Source organism: Limanda limanda, chromosome 14 (assembly GCF_963576545.1).
Source record: "Limanda limanda chromosome 14, fLimLim1.1, whole genome shotgun sequence".
In the NCBI taxonomy this organism is placed as follows: domain Eukaryota; kingdom Metazoa; phylum Chordata; class Actinopteri; order Pleuronectiformes; family Pleuronectidae; genus Limanda; species Limanda limanda.
In genome coordinates, this window is record NC_083649.1 from 26,333,040 (window position 1) to 26,352,174 (window position 19,135).

At 41.0% G+C, this 19,135-nt stretch overlaps 1 protein-coding gene across 2 annotated transcripts in view; it reads left to right on the forward strand.

Moving 5' to 3' along the window:
* The first annotated feature begins 3,363 nt into the window (after positions 1 to 3,363).
* alcama (activated leukocyte cell adhesion molecule a) overlaps positions 3,364 to 19,135 on the forward strand; it is a 59,072-nt gene continuing 43,300 nt past the window's right edge. For both annotated transcript variants that reach the window (XM_061086364.1, XM_061086363.1), the window contains exon 1: positions 3,364 to 3,587. In XM_061086364.1, coding sequence (XP_060942347.1) covers positions 3,527 to 3,587 — 61 coding nt within the window. In that variant the 5' untranslated portion in view covers positions 3,364 to 3,526. The remainder of the gene's footprint in view (positions 3,588 to 19,135) is intronic.

Genomic DNA, 19,135 nt, shown 5'->3' on the forward strand with positions numbered 1-19,135 from the left:
GAACATTTCTCAGTATTTATCACTAAGCTATATTCTCTCATCACTGGCAGTTGCAGGGAAAGGCTTGCGGGTATGTTGATCAGAAATACTGTACAGACTATGAGGAGGGAGACTCAAGGTCTATACAATATTTGTTCAGAGATGTTTGCAACCCATGTCATATGTGTGTGTCGGTGACTTCAGTGACATAGTTGCCTTGTTGTTTCTGAGCATACTCATGGAAGGTGTATGCACTCATAATACATTTATTTACTTGGTGAGCAGAAAAAATACCTTTGAATATGTAGCTTATAGTGTGAGCAACAGCAGGTCCCAGATAATTATAATCAATACAGATTTTTCATAAAGCTAGTGAACCCAATAGGGGGTGACATCATGACTTTTTAAAGTCAAATTTGAATCTACACACCAGTTAGAAATAACCTGTTCAACTTGGATTCACCTTCAGTGATATTTTCCAAGACAGGTTTCAGGCTTTTTAGTATGTCCAATTGATTAGATTTTACATATTAAGTATACATTGATGTATATTCAGAATATAATTGAATAAATTTGAAATTAACACAGCATGTAAGGGAATTTTACTTCCTAATTCAAAGTGTTATTCTTAAAATTACAGTTTTCTAATGAAAATATGCTATAGTATCAGAGTAAATATCATTTGAATTATAACAATATCTCTTCATAAGAACATTTAGTGATTTGCCTATTGATGAATCACAGCTGCAGGCCATTTAATTTGACCAACCATCAATAGGCAGTTATATGAATTCACTTTTAAGAAATCCTCAGGTATTAATGAGATGAGATTTGTAGGAAAAAGCAGTTTAAGGCATTCGCACAGCTTTTCATTTGTTGCTGTTTTATTGGAAACGCTGGCTTGATCAGTCAGTCGGTTGGTCAGTCAGTCAGTCAACGAGTTAGTGAGTCAGTCAGTCAACCATTTAGTCAGTTACTTAGTCAGGCAGTCAGTCAACCTGTTAGTCCGCCATTCAGCCAGACAGTCAGTCAGTCAGTAAGTTGGTGATCACATATTTGTGTTTGTTCTGTGTCAACATACAACCAGTTCCTCAGCCCAAGTCAGGCCTGTGTACAGCATGACTGTCAGATGATACTTCCACATTCTGACCTTTTTGTGTGTATGTATGTTTCCACCCTTTTGCAACTCTGATGATTGATTAAAATGTTTTATTTATGACAATTATAGACAATCCATAAAATAATATATAATAAACTATCCTTAAATCCACTAACATTCTAAATCACATGAAAATCTTGTGTCATAAAACTGTGTGTCACAATATTTCCCTACTTAGAGACCTAGCCCCTTACAGACTCTAAAACCAATGCGCATGACACACAACATCAATATCAAAACGCTATCCTTTGACACTCATGAACTACTGTGCATAGTGGTGACCTATTATATATTATAATTGTATTGTAAACATGACACATCCCATGCAGTTTCCTGTGTTTACTAGTACTTCAATAACAAGTTCAACATACAGCCACCACATATAGATAAGAAAGGAGAGGAATACAGAGGCAGGGCAACATTTTAGATGTAGCAGGTTTACATGAATAGCCTCTGGATAATGAAAGAGAGATGGTTCATCCAATCATCTTACAAGTATCTGTTAAAGTGCCTGCCCTATTCAACACAGTTTCCATCAGATGGTTCTGTGTAACAAACCATGTGGCACATCAGGCTAGAAGACCACTGCTATGTGAGGGCACTCGGAATTCAATACTCTTTCAATGGCATTATCAAAATGAACTAGCCGAGGATGCCTAATGCTGGCTAAATAAATATAATGAAACATGATTTATTGGAGTGATATTTAAAAGAAATAAGGAAATAAGAAAGAAAAAAGTTCACAAAACAGAGGTGATACACAAATATGAAAAATAACTTTAAGGACAGATTTAACAAAATCCAGCTAAAGCTGTATCAATTATATTTAAGCTGGTAGAAGGAGCATATAGAGCCAAGTGGCTTGAAAAAAGAAAATATAAACAAATTGGATCACTGTGCAATTATTATAACATACGATTGTTCAATCTATTTGATGAACATGGTAATATATGATTGGTTATATGTCTGAAAAGTTTTCTAGTTCCTTTTAGATCCTTTCATTCTTTGACTCTGGATTTCCCAATTGATTAATTCACCGTGTGGGGAGAGTAATTACTGGATAGAAATTAACATACAGACAAAGTTCAAAAGGAATATTTGCCAAATGTTTCAAAGAGTGATATAAACCAAAATACCAGGAGTAGGAAGAACTTGTTTTATTTACCTCAAGGCTAAGATATGTCATTTTAAAATTTGACATAAAACCCTGTCCATAGTTTCAATGCTTAATTTACCAACATTAACAATATATATATATATATAATATATAACAACAAAACATAAAAAAAGATGTCTTGCCTATTGTTTGATTCCGAGAGTTTTGACAGATCTCACTCTTTTGAAGCTGTTAACTCTGGTTTCTGTTTGACAGGAAGGATATTATCTGCTACTATGATGACGTAAGATGTTATTATTGACATCATTTTACTGACTACCTAAGCTCTCTTCTTTTCTCCTAGAATTGCATTCTCAGTTTGAACTTTGAAAAAAAGTTCAAACAAATCCCACGGAAACATGACTCTTTAGTATCATTTAATCTGTATTGGTATATGCTGCTATTGTTTGCGTGTATTTTCGTTTACACAACCCTTCTGTCATTACTGTGCCCGTGAAGGTGGAGCGAAAAAAGCAGGAAAACATGCTGCCTTTGGGTGCCCCTCGTAAACTTTTTGAATTCTCAATAACCGACAAATGTTCAGATCATGTGTTCAGGTGTTCTGGGGAAAAAAATAATATATGTAGCCTATTGGAAGTTTTAAATAATAAACTGATCAGTCAATTTATACATCAGCCAGGCGTCTGGAGTGAAGAGATCCAGTAGCCTATGTTTGGGAATGGTGGACGGAGGCATCACCGATCAGCCAGTTAATAATAGTTAAACAGTGACTTGTGCTGACTCCAGGCTCAGAGTGACATGTGTAAATGCGACTCTCTGACAAAGGTGCTGTCATGCAGCGCTACGCTATATGTCTTTTATCTCGTGAATACCTCAGACCATTACGCGTCCCAAAGCAGGACAGTCTCATAAGACGAAACTAATATAAACAAACACGTACTTCCACTTGTCCTTGTGCCGTCTCTGTATTGCTGACCTTCATTCAGATGTGGGAGTTTCCCGATTTCCGACGGCACCTCAAGGCGTCATCCTCCCCCCTCCTCCCCCCTCCTCCCCCTGCCCCCCCCCCCCCCCCCCCCCCCCTCCTCTCGCAGTGCTCTGCATGTGTCACCTGCTTCTCTCTCGCAGTCACTGCTCTGGTTGTTTTCCGGACTTTCCACAGCTCGCTCGCACAACACTCGTATCCTCGGGCCGGGTTCCTTCACTTTCGCACCGACTCCAGCTCCTCGTGTGTACGGCCTCGTCAAACCCCTGAGAGCGACTTTCTAAGGATGGCTCCGTCTGCCCTGCTGCTGCTGCTGGCCGTGGTCAGCGCCGGGACGCTGGTCCAAGGTAAGCTCCGTCCGCAATGTGGCATGAACACCTTCCAGGAAGCGCGGGAGGCTTCTCACCCCGGCCGGAGACATGTGGTGCTTCGGGTAGCTCTCCGCTAATTGACCCGAGGCTCCGCTCAGAAATAACTACCTGCAGGGGAACAGACTTACACCTGAAGTTCCCGGACCTCCTTTATGACCGTGTAATACACCACAGTCACTTCACGTCTTGTTACGCTTGTGCCTGAAACTGTGGGAAAACTCACGCTTGGTTTCGCCTAAACAATGATTGAAGTGTTTATCAGTTTGTGATTACAATATATGTTTAAACACAAACACGTATCAATGTGTGGGTGTTTTAAATGTTGGCCATATCTATCCCTGTAAATACACAGGAGGTGCTTTATCTTCCACTCGCCTTCCAGGCAGTTGCCTTAAATGAAGCCAGCTCCCTGCCCAACAAACACAGCCCCCCCCCCCCTCCCCTTCCCCCTCCCGGCAGCCCTGGGGTGACGGAGCGCTCTCTGATAACAGATCATTTGTTTGTATTTAGGGATGCGGTTGTTTGGATTCACTTGTAATCCAAGCCTCGGTTTGGGTACTGCGTCTCGGTGTGTGTCTGTTATCGTGTGTATTAGGATGTTGATCGGACGGAGAAGAAGCCAGAAATGATTCCATTCAATCTTATTGGTTTTGCGCCAAATCATAGAATACATCATCTCAACACAGTTGTGTAACCATCGGGTTTCAGCTCTGACAGACTGGTTGATATAATGAAAAACAATAACAGTGATGCATATAGATGTTAAGATGATATTAATGATAGCAGCAACAGTTAATCTAATAATAATAATGATGGTTGGGGGGTGGGGGGGGGGACTATGGGAGGGAAAACACACAAAGTTAGTGACATGTAGTAAAATAGATAAATGTGGGGGCATAGAGACAGGAAGAAGGGGTGAAGTGCTCAGTGCATCATTGGAGCTCCCCCAGCATTCTAAACCTCTAGCAGCCTAACTGAAATGAAATGTCTGTAACGTAGTTATGGTCAAAATACCACATTTTTACCCTGAGCATGATCTTGAATTCTATTCTGAATTTTACGAGCCAATACAGAGAAGCTAAGACAGCAGTAATATGATCTCTCCTTCTCGTTCCTCTCAGCAGTTGTGGTGCAGCATATTTGACCAAGTGGAGGCTTTTCACAGACATCCTGAAAATCAAGAATTAAAGTAATCCAGTCTAGAGGGGTAATGCATGGTGTAGTTTCTCCGCATCCTTATTCCACTTACTAAATTATAAGCAGCACTGGCACCACTGACATTGTCATTTATACACAGGACAAGTTAACGTTTGACATTTTTTCTCCCAGTTCTTATCTATGAGTTGCGTTTGTGTTGCTGGTCATTCACAGGGCTGTTCTTTGTCAGAGCGGTAGGAGGACATGCAGCCTGTCTGACTGGTTGCTGAATGTGTGTGTGTGTGTGTGTGTGTGTGTGTGTGTGTGTGTGTGTGTGTGTGTGTGTGTGTGTGTGTGTGTGTGTGTGTGTGTGTGTGTGTGTGTGTGTGTGTGTGTGTGTGTGTGTGTGTGTGTGTGTGTGTTTTTTGGAAGGTTAGGCAGGAGGGTGGGAGTGGTGGTGGTAAACACACCAGGGGTTTCATCACGCGATGCTATCTGGTCTGTCACTGGATCAGTGACTCCACAGGAGAACTGAGTGCATGCATACTTATTTATTTATTTGGTCACATTTCATCTGTAGCAATTCTCATCAAAGGGTAGCACTTTCAAAGAGACTTTCACACTTAAAAGTTTTGATGCCACAGAAAGCTTTTCAGGGTGACTTGAGAGTGTGGTAAGCTGCCAGCACAAATATGATGGGATACAGCTTAGTGGAGGCTGTTGGAGAAAATGCAACTGACTCCATTTCAGTCATCTTTGTTCGACATACACAAATAATCTCAACACATTGGCATACAAATGATGCCACAAGCAGCGTCATTGGAAAGCCACACAGACTTACCATGCAGCACACAGGCGTCAGAGGTCATAACGACCTAAGCTACATGCTACGCCATAAGTCCTGCTGCGATTCTAAGCAGAAACCTAAAACCGGTTTTAATGGTATGTATTCAAGCACAGACCATGTTGCTGTTAGACATGTAGTGACAAGTTGATGTAGTTGTCCCACAATGATGGGGGGGGGGGAGACCTGCTCTATTCATCTTGTTTTCATAAAAGCTGTGGATTTATGTTTGTTGAAACATCAAATTGCCACAAATTAATTTTACAAAGCAGCAGTAGAGCTGCATAATCGACTAAAATATGAACTTTGTGCATTTCTTTCCCCTGTTTTTTTGGATAGTTTCTTCTCACTTATGCTGATTGTTAAGGGGAGAGAATGTCGGATGTGGGTGTGGTATGCAGTTGCACGCAATTTGCTTCTGCTAGGGGGATAGGGTGGATTGAAATGCTATCTTTCTGTCTCAACAGGTAAGCCTGGAGGGTAAGTAACTTGGTTGGGGTCTATAGCAGTGAGGGGCTAGCTACCTTCATCCAACAAACACCAGTAGCTAATTTCTGAAAGGTCACAGTCTGTTTGAAGCCCCACCTCAATCTTTCTGCCAGATGGCTTGAGTTTCATTTGTTATTCAGAAAGCCTCTCCCAGCCCCTCCTGCTGTCCAGGCATGTCACATTAACAGCCCATAACTTGCAATTGTCATGTGAAAGGGCTCAAAGGTTTATAAGGTTATTTTATAGATTAGTCCTCTTCCAAGAGCTGCTGCTGAAATAATTTCAAAACACTTAATAATAGTGTGTTTAGTATAAATTCTGAAACTATGAAACTCAGGGAAAGCAAGGTTTTCTCCACCTGCAGCAATGGTATCTTAAAAAGCTGAGACAGCTTGAGATGTCATCATGATATTATCACACTCAGGAGGAATGTTGAAAATAGATGTTGGTGGATGTATCAGCACCAAGGGTAATACATCAATAATTCTGAGCTACAGTTTCTTTCCGGAGGGCCTGCTTTCCTCACTCCAGCGGGATTAAGATACAGATTAAGATACATTTATTTGTCCCAAACACATGCACAGACATGCACAAGCACACTCATGCAAGGAGGGAAGTTTAACCTCTGCTTTTAACCCATCTGGTGCAGGACACACAGAGCAGTGAGCAGCCATGTACGGCGCCTGGGGAGCAGATGTTGGGGGAGTAAGATGCCTTGCTCAGGGGCACTAGACAGGGTAGGGAGAATCCTTTTGGATTTTTGGACAGATCAATCCAGGTTCGTCTTTTTGTTGTTTCTCCGTGGAGTCGAACCAGAGACGAACCAGAGACCTTTTCTGCCCATAGTCCAAGTTTCTGCCAGCCCGTTAATTGGCAAAAATGTGGTTCAATTTAATTTATTCAGTTGTTTTGCCTACATTCGTATGTAAATGCTCACTTACTGTTGAATAAATAAAAGATCCCAACGACATAGATGGTGGCTGAAATACTGATGTCTTTGATTATCTGTCCTCTACCAGCGGCAAAAATACATCAGGTTGCAAGGTGTTGGTGCACACATCTTCTGTCTCTAATTCACTGTGTGGAAGTCAAACACAGGTACTGTTAAGACAGCCTGCATGACACATGGAAAAGTGTAGTAGCCTACTTCATATGAAATTATAGGAATACTATGAATTTCACTCTTGTGGAGAATCTTTTGCTGTCTTCTATTATGGGCTCATTCGGACATTCTCCGAGTCTTTGCTATGGGGGTGGCAGGAGAATCTCCTGAGTCTGGAGGCTCTCCCTCAGACTTTTGCGTCCACACATAAAGCCCCTGTTGAAAATGTCCAGAGATTCTCCTGAGTTCGGAGCATGGCAGCAGCTTTAATATTAGCAATAATATAAATTAAGTATAAGTATATGTTTGCAAATAAATCTTGCATGGTACACATGTAACAAAATATGTAGAAACTAATGAAGGGAAAAAAAGAACAAAGAGAACATATTGAATATTTATGATCAGCCCCCCTCCCCATTCCCTGAGAAGCATAACTTATGCTGGTACCACAAATCACGCTTGCTTGTGTGTCGGTCAGCACAAAGGACATTCCCCCCCCCCCCCCCAACAAAAGAAGAACCTCACTCATCAACATGATTAGAAACAAGCAGCAACAGTAGCTGTTTTAAGAAGCAGTGCTGTCAAAATTGAAACAAAATAAATGAGATCATGGGAAAACACACACACACACACTGGGGTCACATGAGACAGTATGATTCACCATTAGCGTTGCAGGTTTCCTCTTGGGCCAGGCGTCAAGTTGTTCCCATCTTGTCATAATGTCATTGTGAAAGTCACTTGACAGTTCCAGCGAAGTGTGACTGTATCAAAACGAGAAGTTAAATGCTGCATTTGCCAAAATCCTATCAGCAGAGTAGCAGCTTTGTTTAATGAGCAGGGAATTTTAATTTGATCAAGTCTATGTTGCCAGGAAAAAACATGCTGATGAAATGAGGCAGCATAGCATTAACTGGTAGGAAGAAATAAGAAAAGCAGAAAGCAAAAAGCTGGGGTTTTGGTGCGGAGGCTGGTGCAGCAGAGTCCATAGCTATAATAGTATTCATACTTAAGCAGCATGAAGAAGAATCTGTTATGTTTTACCATTTTGCAACACGCTCATGCTCTGCTGGTCGTGTGTTGAAGAATTCACTTTCCTCTCACTAGAGATGAAACTGAAAATGTTCTATCATGGTAATAATCTTGGGTCATCAGTATTATCATGGTATAATTATAATGTTCCTATATATTCAAAAGTAATATTCACAATTATTATTGGTAGTGTTACATAACTATTATCATTATTCTCTCACACAAAAAGTGTCTATATTGACTCTGTTGTTGTGTGATCTTATTCACTATAAAGCGTTGCCCTTTAATAAATCAAGAACTGGACTCCACTTGCTGTCACTACTTCCGTTGCATGGATGTTAAACAAACACGTTGCAATCTGAGACTGATGCCAATTTTGGTTGATAATTCATGATAATGAAATGGTGATACTACCTCCTACCATGTGTGTTGTTTTAATTTACTAATTTCAGCAATGAGATGAGTGGGGATAGGAACTTTTATTAGATTTTGCTAAATTGCCTTAGAGCAATACACTTTCTTTATCCCCCTGGAACCTCACTCCCCACTGTATGTATGCTGAAATTAAAAACAAAGTTTTATCATCAAGATTTTTACATTTTTTATTGGAAGCTAAAGAAAAGTGCAAAGATGTATTATTTAAGAGACTCATTTTTTCACATTTTTGTATACTTGCTGGGGCTGTATGTGTGTGGACAGGGTCCTGATGAAGAATGAGTTACATTTGGAAAATGAGCATGCTGTACTCAGACACAGTATAATTGACCTAGAAGTCCAAGACATACCATGGAGAGAGGACCAGTGAAAAGCTCTGTTAAATAGGCCTTAAATAAAATATAGAATAAATGTATTTGAAATGTGTTGCTCATTTTGGAGTTGCTGAATACAATATAAGCCAACAAGTAATGAGAAGGGGTTAAACAGAAGGTAAAGACAGTGATGTGTTCGCTTAACCCCCCTGGGGCCGGACACACTTAAATTTTGGCCCCTATTCTTCAGACATAATAAAACAACAGAAAAATAGACAACTTGCTTGTGTGGTGTCATCCAAGTGTCCGAAAGCCCAAACATTCATATTCGACTCAAAAACCAGGTCATTTACATTGTGTTTAAAGTCTAAAAGTCCACTACCGGAAGTAGCGAAGCCAGAAGGCGTAGCAATGCGAAAGCACACTCTGCGCTTGCCCTTGGGCGAGAATTTGTGTGGTTTTCCGGACACCACATGAGCAGTGTTGAGGCATGTCATTTTTTTTTACGTCTGAAGAAGGGGTCCAGTTTACTTCGATGAGGCCGCAAAGCTGTTTACCCCTGAGACTCCATAAGTGTTTTGTGGACTCAAACACTTCATCCACCATCGGCATAGTGGTGAGTAGATAATAAGTTATTTTCCTTTTTAGGTGAACTATCCCTTTAACACTGACTTGCATATGTATGATCTTGAAAAGACTTGATATTTGAGACACAAGCATTTGACTTGTTGTCTGACCTGCATTCCTGAGAGGTCCAGGTCAGTTGTGGTATGTTGAGCTAAAAATGAAAATATAAAATACTTCAATAATGATCTGATATTAAATGCTTGATTATTTTTCAAGGAATGACTTCATATAGACTTGATACATACTTAATCAGCCTTGATCTTAATCTGTTTTTAAGATGATGGTCCAAATATCTGGGATTTATTTGTCAGTGAGACATCTGCTGTGTGACTTTCCTCCAGCTTTTACCACTTTGACATCATATTTTATTCCTGCACAAGCTACAGTTTGCAGACTAGACCTGATCATATTAAAAGCTGCTGGAATTGACAGACACTTTTCTCCACATGCCAAAGCATTGTGTTACACAGTGTATATTAAGGTAGGGTGCAAGCATACCTGGGGGGCAGAGGGCACAGCTCTGTGTTTTGGTCTAATACTGTTCAGTTGGGAATGTGGAGTTTGTGTTGCGACTTCTGCCTTGTTGACAGAGTGGTAGTTGACAACATATGCATCAGGAGAGACAGGAAAGTGGGTCGTGTTGACATTTTTCGCTGCTTTTAATTGGTGGTTTCACAAAGCATGCATTCATCTTGTGTTTTTCCCCGAAGGCTCCTAATGCTTGATGAAAGCACTGCAGTTGTAGATCACCATGTTTGTGTTAAACAACATTGAGCTGAAGTGTCCACCACCTGCCACTGTCTCCAGCATTTAAGCTCTTGGTTTCTTTGTAAGCATCAAAATAATGGTGCTGTTGGTCTTAAATATTGAACATTCACAGCCATGGACTCAGTATACAGACTTGAGGAGTTTGAACAACAGCTAAAAATCCAACTTCAATTGGAATATGTCACCAAAAACACGATTAATAGTATCAGTTGTTTTATTGTGAAATACTTCTTTTTACTTTGGGGTTGTACAGATGTGTAACTATTATGTGGTGTATTTGGTAGTTGTGGCCATGACCTGAGAGTTTATAGTGTGAGTAACTAGCAGCTATCTGAGCCTCGGTGCAGCGGTGAGATTTTGAACAGGAAAGATTTGTCATCTCCACCAAACTTATTTTTTAATGATGAAACAATACAAAATTATATTTAACTCTTTTTAGCTCTTTAATTTTGTCAACAAGTCACAAAGCAATATCAAAAACAGATCAGCTGAAACAAATATTAAAACCCCTTTAATATTGGAAAATTATGTAACTTTTCTGTAAAATACAGAATCCATAACACAAGATTTTGGGTCTGTAAGATTCCCTCCTTCCTTTACAATCTTGCAGCTGTATTTAACTTTATCCCTCCAGCATGCTGTTTCTGTTGGTAATCCTAAACCATATGCTGCCTGAAGCCCAGGCTTTTGGTTTGTAAGCTGACAGCCACCTCTGTGCTTGTGGAGCAGTTGGTGGTACAACATGATGCTTCACATGATGCTGTCGAGCTGCTCAGGTTTCAGTACTGTGAATGAGGAATGCAGCCCGCTCTCATCCTTGCCCATGTATGCACAATCTGCAGAGTTTCAAATTAATACATTTTAATGGAATTACCTGTGCATTTCAGTGTATTGTTTTTGCTAGAGATTAAACTTCTTGTGACAGTTAAAATCAAGGTTGTAGGATTTAGCTATTCACCACTTTGTATTCCTTCTCTATCAGCACAGTGCTCTGTTTTATTGTCTAAATTTCAGTAGCCCTGGGTTGGCAGCTTTGTGATCATGTGTGGTTTTGGCTGAATAATAGACAGAAGTTTGGGCCTGAACACTTTGTGTTTTATTTTGTTTTAGAATTATTATATTAACATTATTACATATTGAAACATCATCATTATTATCATATTGAAACAAAAGGAAGATTTTCTGTTAAGTTAAGTGTTGCAACAAGATATTCTGGGATTTGGAACCTGGCACCAGCAGAAGACTCCTGATCTAAAGGCCTTAATCTTGAGCTCACCCCCCAAATAAGGTTACCAATAGTTCCATGGTGCATCTTATTTTAGTCAACAGAATAAGACCACCTCACCCCTTGCTTTGCAAGCGTTAAGGAGGTGGAAATTGGAAATGATTTCCTGATGGAGCACAATCAAAATGTATTTATTATTTTTCTTTGCTGGAGCTTTATCATTTGCTTACAGACTCTGTACAATAATTGATTGAATATACCTCTCAATGGTGCTTAGACCCATAGTGCACTCTGGCATTTTCCTCATCTCAAAGTTGTGTTTGTACCGCTGTGAGCTTGTGAGTCTTCATTGGTGGCTCTTTTTTTTGACTAGTCCCCGTTTCTCCAGCATATTCTGCATTACTCTGCAGTTTCAATAGGAAATTGTTTTGAAATCGCCCTACTTTATAATTTGGAACTTCATAGAAAACTTCTCTCCTCCATGGCTTTGAGTTTGTGGGCTCAATTAAAACAATTATGTGGTAATTAGGGATGGGTATCGTTTTTTTTCTTTTTCGATACCGGTACTTAATCGATACTTTTAAAACGATACCGGTGCCTAAATGGTGCCTGAACCGATACTTTAAATTTTTTTTTAAAAGTGCACAAAACGACACTTGACGACATTTAAGAAAGGCTTTTTTTATTGCCAAATGTATGAACTGTTTAAAGTAGATTATAATATAAATAAATACAAAACACTTTTTAACTTAAAACTATGAATAATATATGAACTGTTAACAAAAGTTTAAACTATACTTAAATAAATAAAAATAAATACAAAACACACACACTCTGACTCTGACTTCGGTGCCTGAGCCAATTGAAGACTGAGGGTCGCTTTTCCATCACTCGGAGACCCCCGTGTTTCCGCGGCTGGTGCTGTCGCAGGCAGGCTTCGGCCCGCCTTCGTCCCCCCAAAATGCAGACGCTTTTGTAAAACCTTTCTCAGGGTGGTCTTTGTTCCTCCCGCCCCCAGCCTTTCCAAGCCGACCCAGAGCCGGTCGCGGCGCACCGCCCCAGAGGGAATGCGCCCGGCGGGGGCCAGCCAAGAGGAGATCCTCCCACACCTGCACGGAAGCCCTGACGCAGGCGTAATGGCATATTTATAGTACTGTCACTGCGGCTGGCCACGCCAGAACACTAGGCAGAGTAACATGTTTTGTCGAAGACGAACTCAGAGACGTCTTCTTTGTGTGTGTCAGTCGTCGTCGACTGTTTATTTACATCGCCACTGCTGATCCTCATAGCCTTTCTCTGGCGGACAAATCTGCCAGTCAGTGACGGGTTATACAAGTGGTCATACTTTTGGATCTCTTCTGCCAAGCGCTCTTCTATTTGGTCTATATTCGTTCTTCTAAATCTTCCGGGATTTCTGCTGGTATTATGGTGCATGAAACCGGAAACTAGACTCCGGACGGGATGTAGAAAGCAGACCAATCACAGCCTTGCGTAGCTTTGTCGTATAGTTAGAAAAATTGGTGGACGCACGCAAGCCGCAAGAGGGTGTACACAAGCACGCAAGGGGCACGTTGCGTGTCTTGCGTGCCTGCATAAAATCCGACTATAAATTGGCCTTAACGCGGGCAGCCCGGAGACAAGAGTTTGTCCACCAGCAGCCGCGGCCGACTCATTCGGGGGCCCGACAGGAGGCGCCCCTTGCGGAAGAAAGGAGTGGAAGTGTGAGGAGGCGGGACGGACGAAGACCTCAGTCTTCAATTGGCTCAGGCACCGAAATGAAGCACCGAAATCTGCGTTGCATTTCAGTCCAGGTAGGTACCGGTCGTATTGGAACCGGTTCTCGGAATCCAACCGTAGTGATAATGCATTTTTTATTCTTTAGTTTTTGGTCACTTCTTTGTAGCTCTGCCTTTCTCCTTTAGGCTGAGATAGATTTGCTGTTTACTATGCGTACCTGTGCGCATGATGGCTGCCTCGCGTATCATACGTCCATTTGGAGCATCGGTTGTGCACGTCCTTAGAAATTAACGCTACGCGTACGCCAGATGCAGTATGCACTTGAACAGTAGGGGCAGTGTAGCAGTAGTATAGAGAATATGTGGTTTATTATCAGAGGGCTAATTCGGCAGAGGAAATCATCTAGTGGTACCCATCGGTAACACGTGTTGTACATTTGCAAGTATGTGGACAACTACGTTCACGACGCAGCCGGTTGTCTACACGAGCGCATGTTTAAACAGCAAGTATATTTTCGGCCATACTTACACCCAACTTATTACCCATTCACACTTGCCATGTATAACAATCAGTCCAGTTGGGAGAAAAAAGCATCTTATCCATTGAGAAAATCCTTTGTGTTATTCTTTGCTCTTCAGTCAATGAACAAAAACTCTCAACGTCCGTTCACCTCTTCAGGAGCTGCCTCAGAAGGTTAACTGCACATTTCAAGCACATACTGCAAACTTTTCATCGGTATACACTTGGCATATCTGATTTAGTAGATGATTTCTATTTGCTGTCTAGATTTAGGGGATAGCCTACAGGTAGCATTTACCATAAAAAGCACCAAACTTATTCCGTACTAGTACTGTTTGACAAGCCTGTTTTTTTCTAATTGGGATAACAGTCTTTGTCAGGGACTTCTTTCAGTCTATATTTGACGGTTATAGTGTGGCCATAGAGTTTCTCATGGGGATATCAACGTTGCTAAATTTCAGAATATGTAAGCAAGACAAGACAGTGTGTTACAAGAGCATACATATCGCACTGTCTACGATCTCTTTCAGACCTTGACAAGTACAGTTTGAGTATGTATTATGTCCTCATATGTATGTAATAGAAATAATAAGCAGCGAACAGACTGTGGAGCAAGGTAGTGTATCAGATCTCATTATAAAGGCGGAACTGCTTGACATTTAGATATATTTCCCAAAAGTATTAATGCAGACTGGGGAATTCAGTCATCTGAAAAAAAGAGGCTCCTAAGTTCTGTTTACATAATTTCCGGGTGCCCTAAATCATCATGTTTGTAGCATTATAGGTTTCCATCTTAAACTGAGAAACAGTCACTGCTGTATTATACTCATTTGAAACATACAAAGCTCAAATTATTTTGGAAGCTATTCGGTTTCTAACCTAACAAAGTTCACCTCTGGTTTATTATAAATTAGTTTTCAGATCACATGAAGTGTGAAATCATCATAAAGTTACTCTACAGTATTTATCTTAAGTTTATATCTGTGAAATCATAAATCTTTGGATCTCTTGTATATGCAGGAATCGCTGTTTAGAGTAAGTGTAAAGTAAAGCGTCTGTTCACTGTTCAGCTACAGTGTAGTGTAAGGTCAAAGCAAGACCAGACCTACTATATCCTGATGTTCTCCTCTGAGGCTAGGGGTATTAAGGTTTAATTTTAACTTTGGGACTTGATGGGAACCACTGGAAGCCCTGCCTCTTTTGGTCTTATTGAAGAAATTCCAGGTTAATCTCCAAGGGACCATACAGTGATAACACCCACCACCATCAGACTGTCTCTTGGGATGGTCCAGAGCTCAGGTATTTCATTTTGGAATACGTTCTCTTTTAGACAGCACTCTTAACTAAACAGCAGTGTACTATGTACCGTGCTTTGCTGTTAAACCCTACTGCTGAAAACCCCTACAAATGTTCTTACCACAGATAAGAAAGCAAAGGATACTTTTGGGGATGTACACTGTATCACTTTCTAGAGAATGAGACAAAGAAGACTGTCTCACACTGAAACAAATGGCACAGTTTTACTGCATGTTGATGTAGCAATCTAAGTTGAACAGAGACCACATTGTGATCTTTGTGATCAAAGCAGAAGGGACTCCAGTCAGCACACTCAGTGGTCAGTAGCTACTGCAATATTACACACACACTCAGTGGTCATTACTACATTAGTGTACAAGCACTCAGTGGTCAAACATAAACACCTGCCAAAGTACTCAAAACCACCCCTGTAGTAGTGCCTGTCTGTTATCGCAAGGGCCACATTTTGATTTGATGAGCCATTCAGTTGAGCCTACGTTCAATATTGTGTTCACTTATCCTTGTTCCAACTGTCTCTTTGGACAATAGAAACTATGGTTTGCTTCCTGTCACTTACCTCTGACAGGAATACAGTAGCACGTAAAAAAAAAGGATTTTGTCAACATGGACTACATCTATTTTTCATGGGAATTGTTAAATCAAGGAGACTCATTATAGATGAACCAAGCCCATTTTCTTATGAATAAAGCCTCTACAAGCTCACTCTCCTGAATGATTGTATCTTTTCAAAACCGGTTGAGAAGAATCCAGGCCCAACTCTTCTTGGGAAAGGGATGAGTGAAGCCCTTTCCAAAGAAGAGTTGGGCCCGGTTTTGAAAAGATACAATCATTCAGGAGATTGAGCTTGTTTCTATACATGTTTCGTCATTTCAACTGTACAGTGTTGATGTCGCACCACTGCTTAAATTTGTTTTAATAGATGTTCCTAAGCCATTTTCAGCCTAAAGTGAAAACAACTGTGGAGATTTGTTTTGATTCAACAAACATTTATATTAAAAAGATCCTTTGTGAGATACCTGTCAAGTGGCCCATCTTGTCAGTGGCTTACATGCTGTGACTGAGTGTTGTTGACATTTATTTAATCTTTCCAGCCCTGAGTTAGTTACTTGTAAATGGTAAATGGTAAATGGATTTGTATTTATATAGCGCTTTTCTAGTCTGATGAAAACCACTCAAAGTGCTTTACAGTACAGTTTCACATTCACCCATTCACACACACATTCATACAGTGCATCTACTTGCAGCACTTTGTTATTCTATGGGGGGCTATTGAGGACACTTCGGCATGCAGATGGTTCAGACTGGGGATCGAACCGCCGACCTTGAGGTTGGAGGACGACCACTCTACCCCTCAGCCGCCCCTCTTGTCATATTATCTAACTTGTGCGCATCTTTTTTTAGAACTGCCAATGGTAATGCAGAGTGAGGAGGATGGTGACTGATCTGCCGTTTCAAACATTTAATATTAGAAAGGATTGCTTCCATCCACAAAGAAGAAGAAAAAAGCTTCTTAGGAAGTTGATCACATAAAGACAATCGTGCCTGAGTGCTTGAGGGCAAAATTCGAACAAGTTTTGTAAGACTGAACAGAGTCCAACAGAAACTAAACCCAACTCCACTGTCATAGTTAATTTACACTTAACAATTAGAAAGTCTTAGAAAGCTGTTAGTGGCAATTCTCTAATACAACTGAGGATTTAAAAGCATGGCAGGAGCAGGCTTAATATAATTGTTTAGCTCCTTACCCCCTAAGGATGTTGTTGGGCTTGTTATCTTTTTGGGAGACAATACAGATGCAGGAAACGTAGGTAGAGAGAGGTTGATATTAAGTCAGTATTTCCCATTAACTATCTATACTGGCGGGCTGCTATATTCTAATTTGTCCCTCCACAGTTTCGTTATGAATTAAAATGTCTTTTACATTTCTCACAACACCATAAGAGATCTCTAACTTGGTGTATGTTGTTCTCTATGCAGTGCTATTTCCGTGCTATTTTCCATTTTTGCTGTTGTGCCACCGCAAGCAACTGTGTGCTCATGCTGGTGTCCATAAAATGTTTGCCGTCAACAATGAGTCAGACCTCAAAGTTTCGGCTGCAGTAGTGGAGTGCAATGCTGGTGAATTTGAATTTTTCAGCGAACTATTCCTTTAATGTGGTTGGCAGTTAAAATAATGTCAATGTGTAATGTGCAGCCTGGTGGTAGTGCATATGTACTGCATATATATATATATATATATATGGTATCATTGTATAAACATATGTGTGTGTGATGTATATTCCAACAGACCTTTGTCAACTGGGGCACTCATTTTGACACTAGTTCAACATAAAACCACCCATGTGAACATCTGTTTGTCTTCACCTAATAATAAAACGACTAACGTTAATGTGGCAGCTAGGCAGCAAACGTTATCAGTCCTGCCCTTCTGTAATGATAATAGACAGTGTTCATTTGACAGGATAACACAATTATTTGTGTCTGAAAAGTTTTATGATTCTCCTAAAGGGACTCTTACCTTTGTTGCATTTTTACACTTTTTGTGGATAAGGTTAAATTGGTATTAATAAGGTAATGACACTCTAAAATGCAAGACAGACCCACCAGGAGTTAAAACAAACAATTATTTCACTCTCGTAATATTTAGTGAAAACTTCAACCAATAAAATTCTTCGGACCGAAGGACCTTATTGGCCGACAGACGCCCGTCTGCTTCTTGTGGCGCATTCGGGCCCGCGTCATCAAGGCCTCAACCAGTGTTGGGGAGTAACGGAATACATGTAACGGCGTTACGTATTTAGAATACAAATTATGAGTAACTGTATTCCGTTACAGTTACAAATTAAATAGATGGTATTCAGAATACAGTTACATTGTTGAAATCAGTGGATTACATGACGGTACTTCTCGAGTTTATTCACTCTCTCGTAAATCCACCGGCGGCAAAGCCCCCAGGAAGCAGCTGGAGACCAGGGCTGCCGTAAGAGCGCCCGGGCCCCCGGCGGCGTGAAGAAGAACCGAGGCTCTGAGAGAGTTCCGTCGCTACCAGAAATCTACGGAGCTGCTGATCCGCAAGCTGCCCTTCCAGCACCTGGTGAGAGAAGACCGACCTGCGCTTCCAGAGCTCCGCTGTCATGGCTCTGCAGGAGACCAGCGAGGCACGCCGGGTTCACACCGGACGCTGAAGCGCCGGGCAGCGCTAATAATATCACCCGTTGACCCAGTAGTATAAAAGCATATAGTCACTTGTTGCTCCAACATTAACTGCAACAGCGTCCCAATTTAATTTCATCCATCTTCAAGAACTTCTCCGCTGTTCTCTCCGTTCAATGTCGGGTGTCGAGGGTAAATTACGTATTCTCCGCCGCCCCCCCTCTCTTTTTATCTTTATGACTGCTTGTGTGTCTGTAGTGGATGGGCAGAGGGGGGCATTTAATAATATGATCGGTAAAATTGGTAAAATTAAAACTCCAGGACAACAGAAGGGGAATACAAACTATGGGATGCATACTTTATCATTTATATCATATAAAATGTCATCAATATCGTTTAAAATCATTTTTCAGTGTGTTTCATGGAGCGATACGCTCGCGTCAAGCGCAAAAAAAAATAGACTCGACGCCGAAACGATCGTAGCACGGCGCGAGGCAGCCTTGGCGCAGGGGGGGGGGGGGGGGGTCCTTCAGCCTCCGGTGGGGCCGGCACAGAGGTGGGAGTGGATGGGAGCCGGACATCCAGCTGGCCCGCCGCATCGGCGGAGAGAGAGTTTAAACTGCTGCTGCTCCACTGACTATAACAACGCGGCAATCATACACTTAAAAAATGCAATACAAACCAAAAGTATTCCAAGTATTCAGAATACGTTACTCAGATTAGTTAATGTAATGGAATACGTTACAGATTACATTTTTGGGCATGTATTCTGTATTCTGTAACGGAATACGTTTTGAAAGTATCCTTCCCAACACTGGCCTCAACTAT